The sequence below is a fragment of the Nestor notabilis genome, unplaced genomic scaffold (genome assembly GCF_000696875.1).
Source record: "Nestor notabilis isolate BGI_N333 unplaced genomic scaffold, ASM69687v1 scaffold15256, whole genome shotgun sequence".
Lineage (NCBI taxonomy): Eukaryota > Metazoa > Chordata > Aves > Psittaciformes > Psittacidae > Nestor > Nestor notabilis.
The window spans coordinates 4,198-14,012 of NW_009931573.1; the positions used below are offsets into that span (position 1 = coordinate 4,198).

At 49.9% G+C, this 9,815-nt stretch overlaps 1 protein-coding gene across 1 annotated transcript in view; it reads right to left on the reverse strand.

Annotated features, from left to right (window-relative positions):
- The window catches only part of MED1 (mediator complex subunit 1), a 10,712-nt gene extending 1,912 nt beyond the window's left edge, over positions 1 to 8,800 (reverse strand). The window contains exons 1-16 of the mRNA XM_010015981.1: positions 8,714 to 8,800; positions 8,093 to 8,171; positions 7,535 to 7,589; positions 7,273 to 7,405; positions 6,949 to 6,977; positions 6,524 to 6,595; positions 6,197 to 6,271; positions 5,594 to 5,667; positions 5,167 to 5,256; positions 4,112 to 4,223; positions 3,683 to 3,807; positions 3,387 to 3,505; positions 2,556 to 2,757; positions 2,293 to 2,388; positions 2,079 to 2,184; positions 186 to 1,569 (exon numbers count right to left, since the gene is read on the reverse strand). Of these exons, the coding sequence (XP_010014283.1) occupies positions 186 to 1,569; positions 2,079 to 2,184; positions 2,293 to 2,388; positions 2,556 to 2,757; positions 3,387 to 3,505; positions 3,683 to 3,807; positions 4,112 to 4,223; positions 5,167 to 5,256; positions 5,594 to 5,667; positions 6,197 to 6,271; positions 6,524 to 6,595; positions 6,949 to 6,977; positions 7,273 to 7,405; positions 7,535 to 7,589; positions 8,093 to 8,171; positions 8,714 to 8,800 (2,838 nt within the window). The remainder of the gene's footprint in view (positions 1 to 185; positions 1,570 to 2,078; positions 2,185 to 2,292; positions 2,389 to 2,555; positions 2,758 to 3,386; positions 3,506 to 3,682; positions 3,808 to 4,111; positions 4,224 to 5,166; positions 5,257 to 5,593; positions 5,668 to 6,196; positions 6,272 to 6,523; positions 6,596 to 6,948; positions 6,978 to 7,272; positions 7,406 to 7,534; positions 7,590 to 8,092; positions 8,172 to 8,713) is intronic.
- Between the last annotated feature and the right edge of the window lie 1,015 nt (positions 8,801 to 9,815).

The window sequence follows — 9,815 nt, forward strand, 5'->3', positions numbered from 1 at the left end:
CAGCGGGGGCCGCTGCCCTCCACTGTGGTGCTCCATGATGTCGGAGGAGCCCAGGGCTTTGCTTGCAGCTGCAATAATACTAAAATCTACCGTGTCGGACTGAGCGCTCCCCTTGAACTTACTGTCCCCCCCATCACCCCCCAACACTTGCACCCCCAAAGTAGTAAGAGCCTGGGATGCATAACCCTTAAAATCATCCGTGTCTCCGCTCTCTGCCCTCCACTGTGGTGCTCCATGATGTCGGAGGAGCCCAGGGCTTTGCTTGCAGCTGCAATAATACTAAAATCTACCGTGTCGGACTGAGCGCTCCCCTTGAACTTACTGTCCCCCCCATCACCCCCCAACACTTGCACCCCCAAAGTAGTAAGAGCCTGGGATGCATAACCCTTAAAATCATCCGTGTCTCCGCTCTGGCTGCTCTCATCAAAGTACTCCTCCCCAAAGCCACTTTGACTCTGACTGTTGAGCAAGTCGGGGTTGAAATCTACTCCATCGGGAAAGAAATGGTTTGAGGAATCACTGCTGGGGCTGACGGCAGCGTCCGCGATCAGGTCCGCGGGGTCCGTGTACGGGTTCTCGCCGGCGTTGCTCTGAAACACATCTGGGTCAAAGAGGGCACTTTGGGAATGTCCTGAACTAGAAGAGTCCCTCACTGGAGTACCAATGGGAGGACAGTCCTCGCTCGCAGCGGGGAGCTTGGAAGCCTCCTCTGCTATGTCCGAGAGGATGTCGGTGACGTCGGCTCCGATGCTGTCCGAGCTGGAGAGCCGAACCATCCTCTGAATGCTGGGCTGCGTGTGAGGGATGGGCTGGGGGTACGTAGCGGGAGGAGTGCTGCACTGGCTGGGGGCTGGAGTGATGTGAGGGGTGTCCAGGGTATCTGCAGTCATGTTGACATCAAAAATGGGGTTCTGGGAGTCAACATCCATCGAGAAGAGCTCCCTCTGGAAGTCATCCTCAGTCTGGTGCTTGGGTTTGTCGGCTGGTGCGCGGGACTTTTTTTTCTTCTGCTTATTCCCCCCAGGAATTTCCATCCGGGGGGAGCCAGAGGAAGAGTTTTGCCTTTCCAAAGGGCTGCTCCCATAGAGGCTGGAGAAATCCTGAGGGGGATTCTCTTTGAGAAGGTTCATGAGCATGGGGTGGTTCTTGGTGTTGCTTGCTGGGGAGGATACTGGTGGGGGGGTGTGGTGGGGAGGGGTTGGGCTTGAGCCAATGGCTGAGCCCACGTTGCCCGTGATCTGCAATAAACTAGTGAGAATTGGGTTCTGAGACACTTTGCTGAAGTCCTCCCCATGGCTCCCCACCGAATCATGCCTCTCTTTCATGCTTATGCTCATGTTAAACAAAGTGGTGATGGGCCCCCCAGGAAAAGTGTTGGTTGGGGTAGTGGTACCACTCAGCGGGTTGCTGCCTGTGGTCATGCCATACCCTGGGCTGCTGGCTGGGGGAAGGTTTTTCTTCACCATATCTTCTACTGTCTCTGCAATGAGGGATAAGGCTGGTGTGTCGGCTTGGATCGTTTCTGCTTTCCTGCGGATTGCTCTCATGGTGACAGGGATGGACATACACCTGCAGGACACAACGCAAAGGGGTTCGTGGGTGTTCTGCTGCCCCACCAAGACCTTTCCACAACTTGATTCTCTCCCTCTGCTCTGCTCTGGGGGGACCCCCCCTGCACTCCTGTGTCCAACTCTGGGGCAACACCATCAGAGGGACATGGAGCAAGTCCAGAGGAGGCCACGGAGCTGCTGTGAGGGCACCCCACAGTGGCTGGGGTGGAGGAACCTTGGTGAAAGGCCTGTGTAAAGACAAACTGCTCTTCCATGTCTTCTAAGACTCAGAAAGCAGCCAACCCCACGAGAAAGCACCTGGGCGTGCATTCAAAAGTAAGAAGTTACAGTCCAATGCCTGGAATGGGGTTTTCAATAGGGCTCCAGCTTCCCTCTCTTCCAAACAACCACTCCTAAGACTCACCCCCACAGAGGACGGCTCCAAACCCACCAGGGTAAATGTGAGATAGACACAGAGTGCACCTGTATGAGCTGGAGTTCCTGGTGGCACAGAAAGCCCTGGCTTACCTTTGCACAACCTTGGCAATGAAATCATCTGTACAGATCAGAGCATCAGACAGCCCCTTGTAGAGCTTACAGTTCACGTGAGTTGAGTCCTGCACATCCATTACCACTACAAGAGAGGAGGAGGTTGGAAGAGATCAAAATCCTGGTTACAGTGGAAGGAAACTCTGCCACCCTCCCCATAAACACACTCCTCCTCTTCCCTGATTCCACTTACCACAGACCAGGGAGTCATTCACGGGATGCTGAAAGGAGACACTGAAACAGGAGTCAGAGAGTGGGCAAACCTCAAACTGCAGGATCCCGGGGGAATCTGAAAGACATGGAGACATGGGAGCTGTTCAATTAGGGAACACACGGGATGAACCAGAGCCACCAGCTTGATACCCCCTATAGAACGAAAGGGAAAAGGAAGGGGGAAAGCAGGGGGGAAAACAGGGGGGAAAGCAGGGGTTCCTCATCCCCACGTGCTGCACCCACCTTCCTTCAGCACCGTCCTCTTGACGCAGCTGCCGATGAGGGTGTTATAGGCCACCTGGTGCCGGATGAGGCTGAGGATCAGCGGCACCCGGCCCGGGTGCTGGAAGGCGATTTTACTGATCAGAGTTCCTTGAAGGCTTCTTCCATCTGGGAGAGGAGCATCTTTGTTCAGAAAGTAACAGTGCTGCTGTCCTGGAAGAGCCTGACAAACAATTCCTGCTTTACTCCAACTCCTGCTGGGCACAAGGCAGTAATAGACCTCCAGGAAGAAAAAGCAAGCCCCAGATGCAAGGAACACCAAAGCCACCTTTCTGGGTGAAATGGCAAACAAGGAAAACACGTTCCTTCCAATCTGACCAAGCACAACAGGATTTCTGGCTCCACAGAAGTACCACAGCTGAACAGTATTCTCTGTTCCCACTAAAGCAGTTTCATACATGTGGCATCTCTTCAGAGGAAGGGAGAAACCCTCTGCAGTTAATGAGATCCATCATTGACTAATTTAAGAACTAGGATTTCTCCTACTTCAGAGGGGAGACTGAGATGAGCTCTGAGGCAGAAGCTCTTCCCTGTGAGGGTGCTGAGGTGCTGGCACAGGGTGCCCAGAGGAGCTGTGGCTGCCCCATCCCTGGCAGTGTTCAAGGCCAGGTTGGACCCAGGGGCTTGGAGCAACCTGCTCTAGTGGAAGGTGTCCCTGCCCATGGCAGGGGGTTGGGACTGGAGGAGATTTAGGGTTCCTTTAACCCAAACCAGTCTGGGAGTCTATGATTCTAATTACAGTGGTCATGTCTGTATCTGAATTCCAATGCTTGGTTGTAACAAGATACTTACTGCATAGAAGTGCATATTGTGGTTTAAAGGTACTGGATCAGCCTCCTTGGATAACTCAAACTGTGTGATCAGCTCATACAAGGGTACAAATGTTGGTGGTGTGTCGAACAAAGGAATACCTGAGGGAACAGAAGAAGAGGGTGGGCCAGAGAAGGTGTTACCATAGAGGAAACCTATCCAGGTTTTCCTGACAACAGCACAAATCCTCAAGCAATTTTCCTGTCACGCATTAAAAACGAGCAGCAGTTTCTGAATAAAAACCTGGGGAGCAGCTATGAGACAGATGTGCCACCCACCTGTGCAGCCCTGAAGCTTCTGAATGAAAGCTCGAGACACTGGGATGGGACGTGGGAATTTCAGGAAGAAACAAGCTGGTAGATCCACGCTGTTGGCACTAGTGATGGATGAGAACGACGGAGTTCTGAAACAGTGGGTTAATACAGGATCTTATCAGACACAGGGCATGGCTTTGGCTTCTGCTGTCAACACCACACAGACCATTTCCTCTTTGCTCCAACCCAAGCAGGCTGTTAGACCTTCTTAAAAATTAAGGTACTCCTCCAAAGCATGTCACATGCCTGAAACAGGGATTTCTTGGCTAAAGACAGTGCATGTATAATGCCACGACATCACGCAGCCATCTCCCCACTGTGACTACAACAGAGTTAGTATTGAACCTGCACCTAAACCAGGGTGCTGAGCAGGACCTTGTGTCCTCTGCTTACCCTTTGCTGTCAACTGGATGTGAGCCCATGATGAGTGGGGCAATTGGAAGCTTGTACATAGCCATGGTGCCCTCAATGGTGACTGACACGTTCATCCCCAGCGAGCGAGGGACTGTGAGAGGGAGCAAGAAACAAACACAACAATAAACCCAGAGCAGCTTTATGAGTGAAACATCACTATGCGGAAATCAGAGTCACAGATGAGTTTGGGTTTAAGGGGCCTTAAAGCTCCTCCAGCTCCAACCCCTGCCCCGGGCAGGGACACCTTCCACTAGAGCAGGTTGCTCCAAGCCCCTGTGTCCAAGCTGGCCTTGAACACTGCCAGGGATGGGGCAGCCACAGCTTCTCTGGGCACCCTGTGCCAGCGCCTCAGCACCCTCACAGGGAAGAGCTTCTGCCCAAGAGCTCATCTCAGTGTCCCCCCTGGCAAGTTAAAGCCATCCCCCCCTTGAAATATCTTACTTCCTCCACGAGGCAGTTTCCAGCGTTCACTTTATCACTAAACTGACCTAGAGCCAAACTACTTTTACTCCCTAATGTTCTATTTTTCTCTTGCAAGGTGGACCAATTGCACCATTCTGAAAAGAGACTCCAAATACCCTTGTAAGTTCGTAGTATGCTCTTTACAAATCATGATTTTGGACACTTTCACCCCCTCCTCTCCCAAAAGCAGCCTTGGCTTGAACAGCTGCTTAGTTTTGTCATTTTAGTGAGACACAGATAGCCATGTACATGCATAAAAATTCATCTTCCAGTAAGACAGCAGAGACACAACAAAACAGATCCCATGTTAAGGATGAAGTTCACCCTAAGGAAAAGGCTCTGTGTGCAGACTGTCACCCCATTCCCCTTGGTAGCAGCCTGCTTTGAACTCCAAATAGCCACAAGAAGATAGTCACCAGCTTTTCCACACAGGCTTATTGAACCCATGTCCTCTGCAAGTCAACCCACGACTGTCCTGTATGACAGGGTGACAGCAGAGGGCAGTGAGACTGCTATAGAGTTGTCTTCTTCTCTCCTCCAAGCAGCAGCAGCCCACACTGAAGCTCACCTACCATTGTTCTCATGCAAAATAACAGGGGCTCCAGAGCCATCTTCAAATAAATCATAGGGCGAGACATAATACTTGAGGTTCATCAGGAGACCTGTGGGAGAGAAGCTGCTGAACTGGAGGGTCCAAGTCACCCCGACCACTGTTAACCCCCACAGCCAGGCAGCATTCACACTGTCCCACAGCACACAGAGCTGCCCCTTGAAGAGCTGTGCTCTGCTGTCACACACAGACGTGTCCATCTGCGTGGCTTTGTAAAGCAAAGCTGCACGTCTACATCACGTGGGACTCTCAAACACTCAACCTCATCCCTCTTTGCTTGGCATTTCCCATTCATTTCCAGTAGTTCATGTGAAACCAACATCCATAAAGGGGACTCTGACCCAAGTAAGTTGGATTCTTTCCTTTTTCTAAGCACTAATCAAAGGTACCTCCACTCCTGGGGGTGAGATAGCCAACACTGCCATGGAGAATCTTGTCCAGGGGATTGGCGTTGGTGGCTTGCCTGCAAGAAAGACAGTCACAAGTCTGTAACAAGCCAGAGTCATACCTGAATCTGAAATCCAGGTGCTGATGGCACAAAGCCTAAGATTTTAGCTCAATCTACCCACTTCTCAGTCCCACTGATCTTAAACTTCACCCTGATACAGGCAAAACACAAGCTATTTGACTCTCTACAGCAGAGTTGTTTGCCCAGACTCTACAGCAGTGAAAGAGGGTAAAATGGTTCTGTTTCTTACTCTAAATCACGTTACCACTAATCCCTCCCGTGACAAACTCCATTTTTTGCCTTTTAGACTTTCTTGCCATTGAGTTCTGCAGTTAAAAAGGGATTGCTAGAAAGCTCTGAGCACTTTCTCCTTCCCCTGCTACCACGAGCCCTCGATAGCCCCAGCATCTTCTTAGCAGCAATGACAGACAAGACAGGCACTGATGGGACACTTCCCACATAAACAGGACGTGGCACAATCACAATCAGCCAACATGATGCAGTTGTAAGCAAAACCAAAGCACCAACAAACCCCAAACCTTACCAGTACATCCCTGCCATTTTTGAGAGATCCAGCTCTAAGGACTGCAGAGCCAAGTACATTTTAGTTTTCAGTTTGCTGGGGAGAAGAAAACCAACAAAAGAATATAAGCACAAGGGAAAGGAACTGTGCAGGGAAGTGCTGGCTGAGAAGCTGCAGGCCTTGCCATCAGCCTGAGCACTTTAGACCTGGTAACTTGTCACTCTGCAGCCCCACGTGCAAGCCTTGTGAGGAGCTCAGGAGGCTCACACACAACAAATATGTAAGCACAGAAGTGAAACTTGTACATTTATTTACATATGTGGCTGTAAATAAATACATTCTACTTACTTGTCCCCTGGCAGCTTATACAGGTTCACAAGTCCCCTCAGATGCTTGGAAAACTCATCAAAGTTCTTCTCTCTGAAAGGCAAAGTTAAGATGTATTCCAACTCGTAACAGACAAGGGTTTGTTATAAAAGGTTCCATTAATACAGACACTAAACCACTTCAGAAAAGACTTTTGGTAAATGGAAGCTACAAAATGCATTCTTTAATGATTCTGGGGAATGTTCCTCTGTGGCTTTGAAGACAGTGGGCACAGCACTCGGCTTCAGAAGGATAGGAACCAAAGCCAGAAACCCCCCTGGAGACATGGAAAGACTTTGTGGGGAAGGAATAATCCTGAAACGTTTTGCACTTCCAGACCTAAACCAGCACGGGATCACTACTGCAAAGAGAAGGTGCCAAAAATGCAACAAACTCTTGATGCTCACCTCAGATGTTGCACCAGTTCTGGACAACTCTGAAAAGGAAAGAACATAGAATAAGATCAGTGTCAGTGCAGTGATTTCAGTCCCTGTGCAGCACAGCAACTGCAAAACATCAGCACAGGAACATTCCTGAGCAGCAGCTCTTCCTGAGCAGCACCACAGTGCTCACAACTCCACACTGCTACAGCTCCAGTTCTGTCCCTCAGCCCCTCACTAAGTAGCAAGTTCAAACTCTCCTCCATGTACAATAGGGAAATAAAGTAATTTGTTTTCAGCATTCCATCACTGATGGATACCACAGGGTTTTCTCTGATCACTGATACATACCACAGGGTTTTCTCCGTGGTGAGCCACCTTGACATCACACAGCAGCCCTGTAGGATCTAACTGCACTTCCACGTAGAACATGTCTGAAGTGATGTAACATTCAGTGCCATTGGCACTAAGGTGAGATCCCAGGCTTCCATACAAAACGAAACAGAAATTGCCATGAGATGCACACAAAAACCAACCAAAGCAGCAGTGAGAGTATGGATGGGTACAGAGGAACAGGGAAAGTCTTTGCCATCAACTAAAGGAGAAGACCTACCCGTTTTGTCTAGCTATAGACTCCAGGCGATCCGTCATGGCAGGCAGGGAAGATACTAGATGGAGAGAGCAGAAAACAGGGCTCAGTGAGATGATTCAACACTTCTCCAGGAATGAAACAGCAGCTCTAAACCCAGCCTCAACCAGTTCCTCCCTCCCCTGTCTGCTCACACCTTCACGTGTACTCAAAACACAGGCAGAACAACTTGAACAGAGAGAACCAAACGTTCCCAGAACTGCAAGGAGAGAAGGGCTGTTATTGCCCCAGTGGAATTCAGGAATGTTTGCAGACCCATGTAAAAAGCAAGTTCAAACTCTCGTACAGGTGCAAACAAGGGAAGTAAAGCCATCCCTTTCACTAGTCCATGGTTTAGTACTTCCCACTCACTAGTTTTCTGCTTTCACGACAGAAGCACCACAGACAATCTCCACTGGCATTGAGATGAGGTACCCAAACACGAACACACACACAAGAGGAACAGAGTGAGAGGTGCCAGCAGCCACCTCACTGCTCTCCTGCTTTGGAGACCTCCCACTGCTGAACACAGCATGTACCAACCTTTCAAGGCCTTCTGCAGTGTCTCCAAGCAGCTCACCAGGTGCTGGTGCCCCCCCGAGTTCATCACAACACGCTTTTCCTTAGAGAGGAGAGAAAGAGCTTTTTGTGTCTCACTCGGTTACAGGAGTTACTGCCATTCTGGGGGACTAATCTCCTCCCCAAATTACAGCTGCATTTTGGTTCCTGTAGGAGAAACCTATCTGCTTTAGAAGATGGGAACAAAGGCAGGCCTGGAATTGATGTATTTGCTTCTAAGCAACTTGCTCACCAGTAAAGAACACACTGAAGCAGCTTTTTAATAGGCATAAGCTACGTTACATGAGAGAGGACACAGAATCAAGTCAGGCACGCTTCTAACACCTCAGTTCATGCAGAAGTTGTTGCTGTAGCTCTCCCCTTCGTCCTGCTCCTCCTTCCTTCCACTCAGTTACCACTATTTCAAACCCCCACTTGGCAAAGCCAACACTGAGTTTGGAATGTCACTGAATGGGAGCAAACTGCTCAAAACCAACATCCCCAAAGAGCAAGGGGCAGCCCTCTGAAGAGCTCTGACAAAGCATCCCCCCAGTTAGCACTCCAGGAACTCCAGAAAGCTCCTGCTCAGGTCCCAGCAACTCTCACCATGACTTGACGCACTAACTTCATGGTTTCTGTCCAAGGCCTGTTTTGGTTGTACTTTGCATGGAGTCTTTCTAAGAGGGTGCTCATCTTGTTCAGCTTCTCCGTCTCTGTAAGACAGGGGCATCTTGAGAACACAGAACAAGACAACGCTTGAAGTGGTACAAATGAAAGAGTTGGAATGAAAAGACGTTCTGCCTTTCAGCTACCTGTGATTTCACAAAACTTATTCACGGCTCATTCCCCCCTGTGATCTCAACTTGCAGGTTCTATCACAAGGCATCAAAACCACAACGATCATAAAATGAAGATACATGGTCTGAGTCAGAAGCTTCCTTGGGACAGGAAAGGGAGTGTGTACAAAACACTGTTACAGGAGTGAGGTTAAGCTTTGTTTCCTGCATTCCCCTTCACTATTCTCACTTCCAACCCTCCAACTTGTTTACAGTGAAGATCCTCACAGACCCTTCCCTCACCCAAAACCTCAACCACATTGGTCCAACTGCCAGTGGTGATGGATTCTGTGATCAGACACACTCCTGCCCCACACGGGTGTGAAACACAGGCCTGGAGGCTCCTTTAGAGCCAGGGCACAGCTCCGAAAGCAGCAGCAGGCAACTGGAGGGGTCACAGATCTCCACTAAGCTCAAAGCAACTCAACCTCACAAAACACCTCTTGCATCCCACAGACTCCCATCTACTATCCGTGGGTCTACAAGCTATTAAGAGAAAGTTCCACTGTCAGGAATAATATCTTCCTGATGAGAGAAAGGAAGGGATAGAAGGTCAGTGACTAACCAAATACCAAGCACTGGCCGGTTCAGCTAAAGTTGAGGACTCCTGGCCACTGACAATAGGTCACCCAGCCCCATGTCCTGGTGGCTTTGAGGATGGAGATTCCAGCACCTCTCTGGGCACCCTGTGCTGGTGATAAAGTGCTTTCTGGTGCTCAGGTGGAGCCTTTCAGCACCCATGGCCTATGGTTCCTACCTGAAGGGAGGTGGGCTCCCTCTGCTTTAGGCCCTCCTCAAGGTATTTACGTGTTGACAAGATCCTACTGACAAGTGTTAAGCCCAGATCACAGAATCCCAGCCTGGTTTGGGTT